Consider the following 17,893-nt stretch of genomic DNA (forward strand, 5'->3'; position numbering starts at 1 on the left):
AAAATCTATTCAGCGAATAAATGATGTGGAACTAAATATACACCCGCCCGGATCCTTACATATCTGTAATAACCCTCGACCTCGCCCAAAATGACTAGTTATTTAGGCTCCTTAGCCGTGCCCCAAGATCTCCTTGACAAATAGTCAATGTGGGACTAAACACACACTTGTATGAGTCCTCACATCTAGAATCTTCTGATTGCCGAGCTGAAAAATATGACCACTAGAGCAAGCCTCAATTCACAATCTCAAACAAAAAAAATATGAGACAGCAGACTTATAACTTTTGATTGGTCTTTAATGTACTAGTCAGGAAATTACCTATGGAAATTACAGGTGAGAGGCGTATGTGAGATTTCCCAGTTAACATTGTTGGGCTACAATATACCACATGCAATGCACGTTGTGGGGAGTTGGATGACCCTTGAGCGAGCACCATGAACTGTTTGAGAGTTTTCTATAGATATTGCAGAAATAGGGAAGCTAAGGCTACTTGTTCAGGTTTACATTAAGATCATTGAGGGCAGGAGAACTGTTTCTGAAACATGGTAACTTCAGAAAAATGATTAAAACCTTATCGGAAAATTGGATATGAATTAATTTAATGACCTGTTTAACTAATATACAGCTGATGCATTTATTAGAAAAGAGAGTTGTATGTGAGGACAGTGGCAGCAATGGACCCTATACAAATAAATAGTGAAGGGAGTAAGGTGACATTAAGGAGCTTGTCTACACCCATGTAGCCAGCCAGTGTAATTGTGCCATCTGCAACAACTCGAGCTAGGGTTCCAGCCTCTGTTGACAGCAGCCCACCATTGTATGTTCCACGAGCAAGGCGGGATGACATGACTTGAGACAGGAGGGATAGATTGACACCTGCATTTGAGCAATCAGAAAATGTTTGTGCAACAACACATTCAGATGCCAGTCAACACATGATTAAATAAAGTCAATAAGACCATCCAAGATAATTTACTGCTTCAGTAAATGATGGGCAATGTCTGTTGCATCAAGTATTTCAGCTGCGAATCATATAATAATAGAGGAAGAATAAAGGAAGTTGATAAAAGCAAAAGCTGTTAATATTTATGTAACCCAACCTATACCTAGAAAATAAATATATGTGCATATGTCGAAAAATTGAAAAAGAATCATTTTCGTAAAATGCTATGCACTGATTAATGTCATCATTTTAGATGAAACCTTTTAAAAGCATACGTCTTTTCTTACCATCTTCGGTTTTAGCAATATTTGGATATACTGAATTTTGTAAACCCTTAAGATTTGAGAAATATCTTAGCATTTAAAAATCATCATTTTAATCCCACCTCCAAAACTCAAATTTGTATTAAAGTTGAAACTTGACCTTTTATTCTTTATAAAATCGAACTTTTAATTATTGAAGTCAAATGACAAGCAGTTCCTTGTTTACATGTAATATCATAAAAGTGGATATTCATTTAATAATATTCATGTAAATAAGATCTATATTTACTAGTTTGTTTGCTAAGTAAACAACTTGCTTGCCTACTAAGCCTTAGACATGATGTAGAAACACCTTACCATTAAATGATTAATATGTTGATGTTCATAATTAACCAAAGGGAACCAATGTATACTGACAGCTGACTTAACCAAGTGGTCTGACATACGTAGCCTACAAACAGAGGCTAATGAAGGTAAGCGAGAAGGAAAAAGGAATGGGTAGCCTTTGACAACAGGAAGAGGAGGAGAAAAGGGAAGTTATGGATTCCTTGGTAACCAATTTCTTCATGCCTCACAAATGTATGTTTTTTAGCCTAGTAAATTTTTTTCCCAAATTTAGGGTTTTTTATGGAAATTTTTGCGCACTACAATTGGCTTACATTTCTAAAGTAGTCTAGTACTCAAACTCTGTACATTGAAATCTATGGTTAGCTGCAAATATTCTTACATACTCTTCTTTAAAAATTTGAGTTCTATGTTAGTTTGAAATTATGTTTTGATTTCTGCTAGAATTTTGGAATAATTTGAGGCTCTCAATTGATCATTATGCTCGTATATATGGATTCTGACTTGAGATTATATTCTTATTGGAACCTCTGCCACATTTGTTAATTTCCATTCTAACTTTCCAATAAATGTTCCGTGTAAGATTTGAAAAAAATATCATGCTTAAAAGATATATATGAGCTTCTAGATAAGTGGTATATGTAGCCTCTTTCCAGATATCCATGAGAATATACATACACCCCCTAGCAAGGTATTATATTTGACCTCAATCAGATACATTTGGACCCTTGGCTAATTGGTATATGTGGATCTCAAAGATACACATGGCCTCATCGAGTTCACCAGTGAGGACATATGTGGACCCACTTGCATAAGCAATGATGATTTGGGCCAAGTTATATATGTAGGTCTCATATACATACATAGTCTCATTCAGTTTACTGATAAGGATATATATGGCATCACCAGCATCAGCGATGAGAATTTATGTGGCCTCAAGTACATAAGTGAACATCTTTGTAAGAAAACGTGAAACTGTGAAATATTAATTTAAAAATATATGTTTTGGTCATATCAGAAAAAAATTGATTGTTGGCAATCATTATAAAATTGATTCATTTAACTTTAGGACAAGACATCTATTTATTAAGCTTTGTAGTTTCTTCATCCGGACAATCAAATACATAAACTATCTCAATAAAGAGGATTTGGTGTTTTGAAGTTGGTTTTGGATCTAGCGGTCAATCAAGTGATACCAAGAATATAGTACTTCTTGTTTTGTTTGTATCTGAAGGTACATTATTTTGTATAATAAGCTATCTTAAAGTTAGGTAAATAGGTTTTGTTTACAATTTATCAAAGTATCAAATATCAGTATCAAATACCATATTGATTTTCCATTGAAATGATAAGGTACTGGTACTGACGATATGTGCGACAATTGAGAACATCAAATAGAAGGAAAAACGATTGATACAATGATACGGTCCGCAAAGTTCTGGCAGTAGGCATGGATGTGTCAAAACATGCCAATGCGGATGGTTTTGGCATCCCTGCGCCCACACTAGTGCAGATATCATGTCGGAATGGTATAACACTGAAGGTACTATCTCGTTCCAGTGGTTTTTGAACCCATGGAATTAATGGTTTGTGATACACTTTCAATTATACTCTATTCAGTCAATGTTACTCTCAATTGACTATGGACTGACTATGAAAACATTCCTTAAGAGTAAAACAAGTCCAAGATTCAAGGCATGACAAATAGTTTGGTATTTATTGCTAGTCAAAGAGGACCTGCACAAATTAAAACCATAGTCACCAGGAAAACCATTTCCCAGCTGAGAGTTTCTGAGAAAATCAAATTAGAAACCATTGCGGCTCCTTTAGGAAACTTGCTCTAAAACTATTAAAAATCAAAAACTCTCAACAAATAAGCATTAAAGAAAGAGATACAGCAACAATGGGAGAGGAAGAGAAGGAGAGGGAGAGACATTATTGCTCTTTGCACTGCCCATCAACTATTCCAACCCACTGATTAAAGGTCTAAGCTCTAGACAATTCAAAACAGAAAAAAGGAGAACAATCTGAACTAAAGATTCGCTCTAAATATCTTGATAAAAGCATTCATTTTTGCGATACATAAAAACTTTTTATGGGTTTTCTTGTTGGAAGAGAGTATGCACTAGCAATGGAGAAGTATAAAAGGATCTATCAATAGAATTTTATCTTCTCATCAAATTGAACCCAACTTCGGAAATCAGTGATGACACATTTAAAACTAGGTTATCAGTGGAGTTTCCTATGGTTTCTATACATTTTCATGTGTTTTCTGTAATATATTTTGTTTGCATAATGATAAGGTTTCTTGTTTCCTGCACTAAGTTTTCCTACATCAGTTTTTTTGGATGGCAACTATGCATAAGAGAATGTTGGCTGCTCATATATTCAATAAACTTCAAGTTTGGGCAAATTTGACCTAATACAACTTATTAACTGTGCCACTTAAACAAAATCATGCCATCAATTACTAGAACTCATCAAAATCCATGGGTGGTTAGCAAATAATATAATAATGTTTTCTGAAAATAAAAAGGCACATATCATCACAAGGACATGGAAAGAAAAACTGAAAGCAAAACATTGAATTTTTTTAAAAAGTATTATGCACTTTTAATTCATTTTTGCAAATAATTCATATTAGTTAATTGAAATTTGTGATTAATTCACATTCTTACCATGTTTGAACAAAACCATCTTAGAAATTATAGTGAAGCAAAGCACATTTTAGCTTTTCTCTTCTATTCCTATTCTTTTAAGATGGTAAAAGCCTAAACCAATAAATTTGAAATTTTGGGACAAAAAAACTAGTCCAAAGATAAATTGCTACTTAATGCAAAGACCTTATTATAGAAATTAAAGCTACCCTAGAATAGAAAAATCTATTTTGGGTAACTGGTCTTTTAACAGAAACACAAGATGGTTACGACTTATGAGGGACAATCAGCTCAAGTTTGATTTGGTAAACAGTTTTCTACAACTGTAAATTAACCTGTTCTTGCTTCCTTACCATAGACTTCATCTAAGAAATTAACTAATAACATTGTGTTGTTTTCATAATCCTATACCCTATTTCCCATTGTTATCATTTTCATTAATTGGCCTTAGTAGTGCATTAGAGATAGCCAACATTCCCTTAGTAGTGCATTACATACAACCATAACATATAAAGATTATTTGTTAAAATAAAAATAAAAATGAGCATATGGAAGGTCTTAACTCCGACGAAAAAATAGAAATTTGACTGAAAATGTAAAGAGAGGCTTTTGTTGAGAATCTATAAAGAGAAACAAAACATAGTAGTTATTCCAGTGAAGCATACATAAATTACCTTCAAGAACTTCTGCAAACACAAATGTAATAAGTGCTGAGCAAACATATTGTGGCACTGTATACAACCTTGAGATGTGGAAACTTAGAATTATGCCTACTAACACCATAATTTCTGACGCTAGTAAGATTTGCCTGCAAAATATCAACCATTAAATCAACAAAAACTAGACTTAGAAACTACCTTCAATTGGCTTATTACAGTTGTAGCCCAAGTAACATTAGCTAGACATATATTCAAGTCTCAAGTCTGTAACACAGACTGAAAATTGTATTTGCAATTTGATGGGCTAATTGACTCGTGAAAGAAGACCAAAGTGTACAAATATTTTATGCTCTCAGTTAGTTATTAGTTGATGACAGACAGTATCCTTGTATTCTTTACACTAGTGACCAATGGACAGTCCTTGAGCTTGTCAACCCACAGTGCTCATTTTGACCTGATATGCTCCGACCCCACTTTGGGGTATTTTGTTGCTTACTGGGCTAGTGTAGCTCATTATTTTATTTTCTCTGTTTTTCAGATCCAGAGGCTTGATCGCACGGGATTGGGGAGTGCGTTAGATGTTCCGATGATTCCATCAGTTATTGGCATTTCAGTTAGATTAGTTTGGACATTTGAATTATGTTAGCAAATGTTATTTTGAAATTTTGTAAGACTGCTTTTGACCAACTTAAATAATTATGTCAGTTTTGAACATCTGTATTTGCTTTGATATGATCCGATGCCTTGCACGCTTGTGCGGCCCGCCGTGCGGGCGTGCGGCGTCTGCCGCGCCTCGGGCTCGGGGCGTGACAGATTTGGTGGTATCAGAGCTTAGGTTTAATATCACTAGGGATTGTAACTGAAACAATTATATTGAGCCTAAGTTTTAGGATTCCTAAGATCCGTCAGAAAGGTTGAGAGATGGGTAGGAACCAGATAAGGGGATAATGTTCATTTGTTTTATTAACTATTTCGTATTATTCTGTTTGGATGATTTTATGACATTTATAATTTTACTGAATTAGAATGCCGCCTCGTCATGTTCGTAGCCTGAATCGGATGGTTAGGGGCTCTCGGGGAAGGGTCCATGCTAACCAAGCGGACGAGGCTTCACAAAGCTCAGGGCCCCAGGGTCAATCAACAATGACCCCGAAAGCTGTCGCCGGAAATCAAACCCGGGTGCTCAAACTGATTGAGGAGGTCGTTGGGTTAGTACGCCAACAGAGGCAACAACCTCAGCAACCAATCCAGCAAGTCGTTGATCCTCTGGAGCAAAGAAGGAGTATAGCTGAATTCAAGAGAATGGCTCCTTCGGCTTTTAAGGGCACCACTAGTCCTCAAGAGGCCGAAGCCTGGATAGATGAAATGGAGAAAGCCTTCAGAGCAATGGAGTGCACCGATGAAGAGAAGGTCAGATTTGCCACCTATATGCTTCAGGACTGAGCTCATCATTGGTGGATGTCTGTGGAGCGCACATTGGCACCCGAGGAGGAGGCACTTACCTGGCAGAGGTTTCGCACAGCCTTCTACTCCAAGTATTTCCCTTCAAGTCGCCTTAGGGAGCTAGAGAGAGAATTTCTAAATCTGTCTCAAGGAACTATGACCGTGGATGAGTATGAGGCAGAGTTTGACAGGTTAGCTCGGTTTGCTCCCACCCTCGTCATAGATGCAGAGTCCCGGATGAGGAGATTTGAAGAAGGATTGAAGCCTCAATTACGTCGGGGTTTGGCCGTAGTGCACTCAACCAACTATGATGACCTAGTAGACAGGGCCAAGAATATGGAAATTGTTTGGAAGGAAACACAAGATTCAAAAGATAGAATACAAAAGGAGCAGAGATGATGATACTCGTAGTGGACAGAATTCTAGTAGGACAGCAAAATCTCGTAATAGGTCTGGGCAATCAGAAAAGCAGGGATCTTATGGAGAGACTATTCAACAAGACCAGTCTAAATGTGAAGCATGTGGTGGTGCCCATAAGACAGAACTCTGTAGACGATTATCTGGCGCATGTTTCAGATGTGGCCAACAGGGTCATAAGATGGCAGAGTGCCCTCGCAATCGGCAAGTATCACAATCAGATCAGAGGCCTCAAGCTACAAGGACCCAGCAAGTGCAAGGTTCTCCTGCTCCGGTTCAGTTTGCTCAGCCTTCTTCTCCTAAGCAGCAGATAGGAGGGAGACCGCACACACAGGGTCGTATTTATGCACTGACTCAGCAGGATGCTCAGGCATCCAATACTGTGGTGTCAGGTACACTACCGGTTGCTTCTGTTTATGCTTATATACTGTTTGATTCTAGTGCTGCACATTCATTGCGTCATGGATATTTGTGCGAAAACATGACCTACCTTGCGTGCCGTTAGAGTATGATTTATATGTTAACACCCCTGCCGGAAGTGGGATGATTGGTAATCAGGTCTGCAAGACTTGTCCGGTTCAGATAGTAGGTAGAGACTTGCCTGCTGATTTGATAGTTATAGATATGTATGACTTTGACATAATTCTTGGTATGGACTGGTTAGCGTCACACTTTGCTACCATTAACTGCCATGAAAAGCGGATAAAATTTCAGATCCCTAGATACACTAAATTTAGCTTCGTAGGTAGTGGTGCTTATACTTTCCTTCGAGTTCTTTGCTAATCAAATTAAGCAGCCTGTACGTGTGGGTGATAGAAAGGAACAACTATTGAGGAGGCGCGCAATTCCTTATGTTATGATCCAGTGGAGCAATCATTCAGAACGTGAGACTACAAGAGAACTGGAGGACAAGATGAAGGAAAAAAAATATACATATATATATATATATATAATATCCGGACCTTTTTGCAAGCTAAGGTATGTTAAATTTCGAGGACGAAATTTTTCTAAGGAGGAGAGAATGTGAGATACAAGCTGAAATCGGCAGCCCCAGCTGACTTCAGCCCCATCTTCCTTCTTTGGAAGGGCTAGAACAGAGGATCGCGAACGCGATCCTCTCCGGCTCCTTCGGGAGCGATCGGGGCGAGGGCACTGCGGGATGTCCGCAGCGCCTCCCCTCCAGCCCATCCGCGGCCAATCCGGCCGCGGACTACGCTCGACCGCCGCGATTCACGCGGCGGAGAGCCGTTACCAAAGGGCTATAAAGCCCTTTCTTTTCCTCCTCCCAGATCACCCGAGCCCTCCCTCTCCTCCGTCTCCTCCTCCTCCTCTTCCCTCCTTCCCTCCTCCTCCTCTCCTTGGTGACCGACGTCCTCTTCCTGACTGAGCGCCGTCCGGGTTCCCCTCGCAGCCATCCCCTGTTCCGAGATTCATCCTTTCGGTTTCGAGCGCCGCCGCCGCCGCTTGACCGCCGGATCGAACAGCCACAGCAGAGATCTTCCTTCCGCCGCCTCCGTCGACCGCCGGTAAGCCTTCTCTTGCCCTTTATTCCATGCCAAATAGCTTGAAATTCTTTTTTTGTTTGGGCCACAAACCGAGATCATCTCGGTTGCTTCTCCTCCCCGTTAGCCGCCGCAGCGGCCGCCGGCCGCCCCCGCGGCCGGCTGGCCGTCGACCGAGGGGTGGCCTCCAGCCACCCAGCTAGCCCTCTCCCCTCTCCTTTCTCTTGGTATCCATCTCCCCTATCCATGGGGAGTTTGGGGGAGATGAAGGCCCATCGTGGGCCGAACTGGGCCAACTTGGGCCTGGTTCACTGTGGGCCCAACTTGGGCCCAGTTCAATAGTGTTGGGCCCAGATGGGCCATAATCTTTTGTGGGCCCAGTTCAGGCCCTATTTGGGTCGTACCCTTTTGTGGGCCCAGTCCAAATCTGAAACTCAGTCCAAACCCGAAACCCGTTCCGAACCCGAAACCTGAACTCGAAACCCGAACCCGAACCCGAACCCGAACCCGAAACCCGAACCCAAAACCCGAAACCCAAAACTCGAAACCTGAAACCCAGAATCCGAAATCCGAAACCCAGTTCAGACCCAAAATCCGAAACCCGAAACTTGAATCCCAGAACCCGAAATCCGAACCCATTTGGCCAATAAATGGAATTTTGCAGATAAGCCCTTGACAGTATATTATTTCACAAAAGGGTATTCTGTAATTTATGTTTGGTCCCTATAAGAAAGATTATTACATAAGGCTCCCCAAATATATTTGATTGGTCCCTCCACTAAAGTTTTATTATAAAACAGTACCCTGTAATTAAGTATTAGTCCCTCCAATGAATTGTGTTGCATAAATAATCCATTAGAGACCAACTTTGGGGGCCCTACTGGGCCAGGTCTATGCGGGCCCATTGGGCCGTGTCCGATATGGGCCTTATCGGGCCATGCCCATTATGGGCCAACTCTGGGCCCTGTTGGGCAATGTACAATAGTATTATTTTTTTTAGTTCTGCTTAGCTCTGAAATTAACAAAGAATTAATTAAATTTAAACAGATGAACCTGATCTGCCTATCTAAAGTAAGGGCTAAGCGAGAAGAGGTAAGTAACTTAATGCTTCAAAGTGCATTTTTTCTAAATTATTTGGTAAAATAATTATTACTGGATTAAATTTTGAAATATGTTTTGTATTTAGTAAAATGGGTCTGACATGTTAAATTTTGAAAATCATGTTATATGCTCTAAAATTCGTGAAATATGACTGTACAATTTATGAAATCTGTTTTTTATATATATGCATTCTCAGCATGGCTATAATCTGATATGTTCTGTTCTGGCCCCGCCAATGGGGATTATACGTTGGACCTATCAACTTGTAATCTGTGAGGAACCGGTTTCGACACCGGCTGCCATCGGTGGGTAAATATAGTGGATTTGGCACTTTTGTGCAACACCGGCTGCCATCGGTAGGTAAAAATAGTGGATTTGGCACATTTGTGCAACACCGGCTGCCATCGGTGGATAAAAATAGTGGATTTGGCACCTTGTGCAACCCATGCCACTGAGTTACGTGGCCGTAGCCTATTATGTTGAGATTCTGGTATCAGAGTTTTTGGAAAAAAAATGATAATAAGTTTTGAAAATAGTAAAACGATGTTATTTATGATTTATTCCAGTCATTATCCTGTATTTTGACCGGATATGCTCCGACCCCACTTTGGGGTATTTTGTTGCTTACTGGGCTAGTGTAACTCATTATTTTATTTTCTCTGTTTTTCAGATCCAGAGGCTTGATCGCACGGGATTGGGGAGTGCGTTAGATGTTCCGATGATTCCATCAGTTATTGGCATTTCAGTTAGATTAGTTTGGAGTTTGGACATTTGAATTATGTTAGCAAATGTTATTTTAAAATTTTGTAAGATTGCTTTTGACCAACTTAAATAATTATGTCAGTTTTGAACATCTGTATTTGCTTTGATATGATCCGATGCCTTGCACGCTTGTGCGGCCCGCCGTGCGGGCGTGCGGCGTCTGCCGCACCTCGGGCTCGGGGCGTGACATTGATAGAACATGTTTAGTGGCTATCCCAAAACTTTATCCTAATTTTTAAAGGTTATCCAGTAAATGCATGCTTTTTAAGCATTATCATACATAAAATTTCGTAATCCCTTGCATCTACATCCTCGGTGTGTGTATCTATATCCGTGTGTGTCTGTGTCTAAATATATTATGCTAACTGAAGAGAAGGAAACAGACAGATAATTGAAATTCCCCTCTTCCATTTTCCAAAGGGTTTATTAAATTGGCTGAGTGGATTGACTATAGAGGAGAACTAGAACTTACCACCCAAACCAGATTTTCTTTTGTATTGTTTATTGAATAATTCTCTATTGTCTTCTTGACACGCATTAAAAGAAAGACTGCAAAAGAGCTCCATCGGTCATAATATTCTCTCTCTCTCTCTCTCTCTTTCTGAGTTTCTCTTTTAGGTTTCAAACCTACCTTAGCTTACATGAGAGAAGCATCTAGTCTGGGCCCAGTTTTCCTTCTTTTTTATTTCTGAATTTAGTAGCTAACATAAAACCTTCTAACTTAAAAAAAAAACAGAAACTAGTAATTTCAAACAAATATCTTAACAACTTTGGTCTGTTAAAATGTATGATAGAACTCCGTACCGGTGCCGCACTAGTATAGACGTACCGAGTGTCGGTACGGTACGATATGCGGTACGCCAAGCGTACCGACATTGACGTACCGATATCAGTACCCATCGGTATAGGTACGGTACATTCGGTACCGACCGGTACCCATCGGTACAGGTACGGTACAGGTACGGTACATTCGGTACCGACCGGTACAGCATACCATGTCTATAATGAAAAGAAGATAATACGCTCATGAAATTATTTTTCAATGAATTAAATAATGAAATGTACTCTAACCACAAGTAACTACTTTGAATCATGCCCTAGTGAAAGAATTATTTGCTAAAAGATTCACCCATTCATATTCATTTTGGCCTGATAAAGCAAAGTCATTTAACATCAAATTGTTTAGCAAATTTGCATGAGAAACTACACTTTTTACATAAAAGAATGAAATATTTCTAGACAAGTCAATAAGATGAAAAATCTGAATAAAAGGGGGCTTGATTTTTTCTTTTGTGAAGCACCCCAGAACTTGTTTATCTAATTCAAGCAAAATACACTCGCTTCCATGCTTCGCTTTGTCTATCGGTGAATAGAGGCCAAAAAAATTATTTCCATCACTGAAGCTCCTATAGAACAAAGACTAGCTAATCAGACTCGGATAATATGGATGCATCTAAGATTATTTCTTGGCTGATGCTTCTACTCAAAGATATGCAAGCAATAATCAAACAGTTTAATAATACTAATCATATAAATAATTAACATAAATGTTGAATCTCCCAAATACATTTTAAGGGTCAAGTTGAAAGCGGCCGACTTCCAACAGTATTCCTTTAGAGTAATGTTCATCGTCTCGGTACCGGACGCCATACCGGTGCCACAGTAGCACAATATTTGTACAGTATAGTGTGGATTGTTTTTGGCATACCGAGTGTCAATACGCCACCTGTACCAAGTACAGGTATGGTATAGTATGCCCCTACTGCCTAGTTCGGGCTGGTATGGCATACCTTGCTTTAGAGGATCATTTTGAATAAGTGTACGCAAGGGTAGAGCACAAGTGGTGCAATTGTTTCAAGATTAGCCAAGTATACTTCATATTGTAAATTCTAAAAAAATTAAGTCAGGCCATGGCATATCTGCCAGTGCACATGGAACACTACAGCTCTATGGAGCATATTATACTACAAAAAACAGAATTGGGGAAAAAAGAATATATCTCATGGGAGATGGGACAATAATATAGAAATCATTAGAAAATAGTTTACTCAGGAAGGACTTTCTAGATCTAAACCAGAAAAGGCAGACGACAATTCCCTGATCATATAATAGTCATAGAATAAAAATCAGAGGTTTATAAATTTGTTAATACCTGTCTTCAAACATGTTGCTAATGTAGGTTCCAACAATGGCATTAACAGGAAGTACTGTTAGGCCGAGGACTGCCAGAAATATTGCCACTGAACTTGTTGACCACCTAAAGTAGTATGTGGTGATGACACTTGATTCGGAAAGTAAAATCTCCATTGCATATTTGAGCATGAAATATATCAACAATTGGACCTAAAAAGTGAATAAATCAACATGACAAACTTGGTAAACTTTAATGATTATTGAACTTCAATTATAACAAGAAATGCAACATATGATTAAGATGGAAATGTTATATCTAATCATGCCAATGCAAGTGTTTCTCTGGGATCAGAACTGAGTCAAGTAAACTAGCGATAAGCAACTTTGCCAAATATGCATGATTACAGCTGTTTTAAACAATGATTCTGAGATTTATCTAGCAGTTAACATGCTGATGTCTAATGTATGCATTCATTTGTCAATTTATCTAATATGTTTGTATGTATGCATGCATTTTCCATGTGAATATGCTGTCATTGTATGGGTGTGGAAACGATTCCAATACTAACTGGTGTAAGAGTGGAAATCAGTAATTTCAGAGAATCAAGATTCAGAGATTCATCAATTCAAGATAATTTTTTTCAATGAACATCAAAATTATCAAAGAAAAAGTGTCAATGTATAATTTAAATAGTTTAGACTTCTTTGATCATTTCCTCTACATGCATATTATGTCAGCAAGTATTTCAGTTTATTCTCTTCATTCTTTACATATCTACTAGATTAAGAACATATGATTTCTGACTTCATGAATTTTTATGAATTGGGATGCCCACATAAAATAACTCAGTAAAACATGAAAACTGGTCTTTTTAGATGGACACAATAATCTAGGGAACCATAATTATGTGTATATGTACATGTCTTATTCAGTTACTTCTCTTTATGAATAGCAGACTTTCCCTTTGGTCCAACTAGCATTGTCAAACATGTGGTAATTACTGAGATTTAAATGAAGTTGTTGATTTGTACAAAAAAAAAGAAACTATTGAAGTTTAAGGTAGTTAACAAGTGAAGTAGACTAAACTAATGCAATCACAAATTTCAATGAACATTTACCCCTTTGTGACTGTCACTCTGCTTTGTGGACACAACAGACTATTTTAACTACACTCCAATAGCCAACTTTTTGCAGGTGCTCCATGCTATGGAACTAGTGACCTCACAACCCTTTCAAATATTAGTGGCAAAAGTTCAAAATTCACCATTGGCTACTCTTAGCTCCGAGTGCATTTCTTTGTGTATCCAAGGCATTTAGATCAGCTTATCTCACAATATCCTCCTACTCTACCTTGAAAAAAGAGGAGCATAGCCAACTTAACACTAATATCACCTTAATGTAATAGTTTTGGATATTGTTAAAAACGGTTTTGGGAATTTTCTTGTCATTTATAGAGCAGGTATGATATTAATATTGATGAAGCACGGCTCTTGTATAAGTCAAATTTGTCTCTAGTTTTCTAAAATATCAAAAACCAGAAGCTTAATTGATCGAACTAGAGCCAATTTCATTTTTTCCAGCGACCATTTTGCTTTCATCTCCAGTCCAACAAATGTGGGAAACAAGCTGTTATAATTCAAGTATGTGACCACAATTTGAACCATGTAGCTCTTCATTATCTTTTACCACACAAAAAAGCCATTTTCTTAGATTATCCATCATCCAAATCTATTTATATTTGTATATAACCAAACTAATTAATTATGCACAACATAGGTTGCTGACTGCTGCAGAATATAGATTTATCAACTAAATAAATAAATTTAGTGCACTGTCACAAACATTGTATACAAGCATTATAATTAATTTTTTAAAGCATAGTGTGATTTCTCTATGTGAAAATCATCTCATCATCTAATCAAACAAATATCACACAGTAGTCCATGGTCCATATTATAGCAGTACAAACAACATATCCAAATAGTAGCAGTGCAGTGCATAAGAAGTATTAATATTTTTCAATAAAACACCATTTGCATATACTACTCTGTTATGAACTGCTTAAAATAAAATATAGGCAATACTTTTTCCCCCCTTATGTATTAGTATCCCTACTAGTTTGAGTCATCCACGAAATTACAAGAGCCCATCATTGCAGTCCCCACCTAAGCTTGTTCTTGATACCAAATTGCCAATCACATTTAGCTTCCTAGCCCCCATTCTTCCCATAGCTATCTGTGGTGTCTCCTGAATACACAAGCATCCATCTTCAAGATAAAAAAGGCGGATGTGAACAAAGAACCAGACAAAAGCATAATGGGTCTTGACCAAGGACTCAAAATACTAGGTGTGTTGGTCAGCATGTATCACATTAGCCAATAATCCAGAACCAGCAACCAGTTTGAACCGCCTCAAATTTTCTACAGATCAACCCAATACAGCTTAGTACTGAAATTAAAAATGTTTCCATGCCCTTTTTTGTGTTTCTACTCATTTGAAGTGGGGAGGGTAGGTTTGCAGTCATGGAGAGCTTGGATTAGCATGAATTTGCATTGTTCGAGTGACAAATGCCACGACTTTGATGACGAGCAAGGTTGACATTGGGTCGGGCCATGACATGTTAACATGGGCATCTGACCATAACAACTAGCTTGAACATGAGGAATGAAAAAACAAATCAGAAATTCAAACCTTGACTGACCTACTAATCAAACAAGTGACATGACCCAACATGCATAACCATTTAATAAGCAGGCCTTAATCAACCAGATTAACTGGCACGAATGAAGCAACCCAAATCATCAAATCCTGAATCCTGGAAGAAAGAGAAAGATGGTTGCTCACCTGATTCCTTGCCACCTTCGTGCAGAGGGGATGAAACACATGGCACTAAACCACCAGCTAGTGGGAGGGAGATGCCACATCATTCTCATCCTTAAGGATAAACATCATTTCTTATCTCGAACAACAGACATGGTACAGTGGAAACATGAGCAAAAGCTCCATGGGAGAGGGAAGAAAGCAAAATTGATGCCTCTACACTTCAAACAACAGTGACACATCAACGGATGGCAGCTATTAAAGTGAAGATGGGAGTAACAGTCCAAATGCCAGGCTATGGTGACAGCAGCCATGGGAACACTTGACATGTAGCCAAGATAGTCGAAGGGGAAGCAGCGAAGTGGAAGTGGGCAAGGCAATTTGACAGGTTCTTTTAGATAGAAAGAGGGAAGATGCAAGCATTTTGGGATTTGAGGTAAATGTGGGATGAAATATGGGGATTAGGTACAGGACAACAGACTAATCATAGTCTTGTTGACCCAACCTGATTGAGTCATTTTAGGTTGGCCACCTCAACATCTCAATTCTAAAACTGGCCCCTTTATTATTCCAATTAATCATGTCAACTTGTTTATGACTTAAAACTGTAGTATGCTTGACCTAAACCAACTTCAAGTTAGTTTCACACTTCACACATCAGGAAAAGAATTGCCACTTCTAATGAGAGGGTGATTCCTCATTGCTATCTAGGTAATGCACTCTCCCATCCAATTCTTTTTGTAACTTTTTGCACAATTCCGAGCCAAATCCACACTTTCAAAATTAATGAGTAGGAAAATTATCACTAATTGAAATAACAATTAATGCATAGGTAGAATAATGATTAAACAATAGAAACTAATTAAAAAATCACTTTCGGCAAACAATGACCATTCCGCACGTTATATCGACTAGCCACAGTTGTATTGGCAAGCACCCTATGTCAGTGTCGTATGTAATGTGTTATGTATCACATCAACCAATGACATGTATGAGCCTCTAACTTGATTTTAGAAGTTTGGTCCTGGCCATTGTTTCTAACTTGACGATTCACAATCATTCTCCGAATCTTTCACTCCAACCCTACAACCACAAAACTTGAAAAGATAGAGAGATGACACAAAAGAAACTGCCAAACAGGAAATAATATTTCCATGTCCACATCATCCAATACTTAGCCACTTTCATGTACAAAAGACTCTATATACCTATTATTTAACTTTAGATACTTTCTTCTATAGGACTAAGGATTTAGGAACCTCTCAGATTGATGCAGACTTCTCAATTCAATTTAGGCCCGTCATGTTACAAGCCTACAAGGAGGGTGGGCATGGGAAGAACTACCCAAACTACTATGGAACCACTGGAACCAACCACTTGAACCAACAAAAATCTAACAGTTTGAATGCAGATCAAGGTAGGTTCCAAGGTTTGCCATCTCGGTACCAAACCCTGTACCGGTGCCACACTAGCATAGTATCGATATGGTACGGTATGAAAATTTTTTGGCGTACGAAGTGTCGATATGCCACATGTACCGGGCACCGGTACCGAACTAGTACAGTATAGTATGCCCTCGTAGGTTCATTCCAAACTAACCCCAAACCACTCCCAAACCAAGCATGATGTTTGCATACCAAACAGGATGCCCTTTTTATCCTGTTTCTTACTCATTTTCTACCGTCTGAAGGTGAAACAAGAGATGGGAGGAAGGTAATTGTTGGTATATTGATTGCAAAGGCTTTGAAACATGTCTAAATCCATTAAAAATCCTCAATTTGTTACACACCATTTGGAAAAAAAGAATCAATTCAAACACATGAACTCTATTACTTGATGAATAGTACTAACAAATACAAGTTTGCTTGAAGATCTAAAACAAACAGAAAGCAAATAAATGACAAATTATACAGAGAAAAATCCTGAAGACAATTCAAGCTCCAAGAAAGAGAGGGGAAGAGGGACAGATTCAAAACTTGAGGGCAGAATTCAACATCATATAGAATGAGACCAGAAAAGAATATGACACGCCCTATAAGATTCACATATTCTAACAAGGAGCTCAACACAAGCATGTAGAGATATAAAAACCCTAAACAAGTGATGTTTAAATTCTCAGTTCCAACTATAATTTCAGAACAAAAGGATTTATTCAGACATGGAAACAAGATAGAAACAAGATAGACACCTCCAATCAATGATTAAAGCAGAATATAAGCAACACTTCACATAGTTAGTTAAAAGAAAAATATAAGCAATGATAGTTTGTATATTTTTGTTAGTCAAGAAGCAAAATATTGGTTATCAGATAATATTTTTTTAAAAACCTTGTTAATCTTGGCAGTTTATATAACAAAGTGATATCAAACAATTAAGATCCCACTAATTATTGTAAATTGATTCTATCTAGTTAAACAATAGGAAGATATTCAAAATAAATAAATTATATCATTTTCAATAATTTGCAGTAAACTCAAAAAAAGGGCAAATTAAGTCTCATTCATTACCTTTGATTATCGTAAATTACCCTGTTTCTTCCTTGTTTGCAAGTCAAATGACTAATTGAGGATGATAGTGTTATTTCGATGATTAATACAACCATTGAGAGAATATCAAATTAATAATACAATTTAACGTGATACATCACTAATGAATACGACACCCTCGATACATTCATGATATATTAAGAGAATGAGATCAAGACGTCTTCCAATGATTAACAACGAGATAAAATTTGTAGTAGAAAAGGGATAAAAAACTCTTAATTCTAATTCAGCAAAGTTTCAAGTGAAATATACTCTTAAGGGCAAAACAGTGATTTTCATTGTTAAGGGTATGTAGCTC

General features: G+C 38.1%; 1 protein-coding gene across 1 annotated transcript in view; it reads right to left on the minus strand.

The window, feature by feature from the left end:
- Nucleotides 1-590: 590 nt before the first annotated feature.
- LOC103723345 (SPX domain-containing membrane protein OsI_21475-like) overlaps nt 591-17,893 on the minus strand; it is a 57,277-nt gene continuing 39,974 nt past the window's right edge. Inside the window, 3 exon segments of the mRNA XM_008814236.3 lie at nt 591-879; nt 4,886-5,019; nt 12,248-12,438. Coding sequence (XP_008812458.2) covers nt 641-879; nt 4,886-5,019; nt 12,248-12,438 — 564 coding nt within the window. The 3' untranslated portion in view covers nt 591-640.

This window comes from Phoenix dactylifera, unplaced genomic scaffold, assembly GCF_009389715.1.
Source record: "Phoenix dactylifera cultivar Barhee BC4 unplaced genomic scaffold, palm_55x_up_171113_PBpolish2nd_filt_p 000312F, whole genome shotgun sequence".
NCBI classification, from domain to species: Eukaryota; Viridiplantae; Streptophyta; class Magnoliopsida; order Arecales; family Arecaceae; genus Phoenix; species Phoenix dactylifera.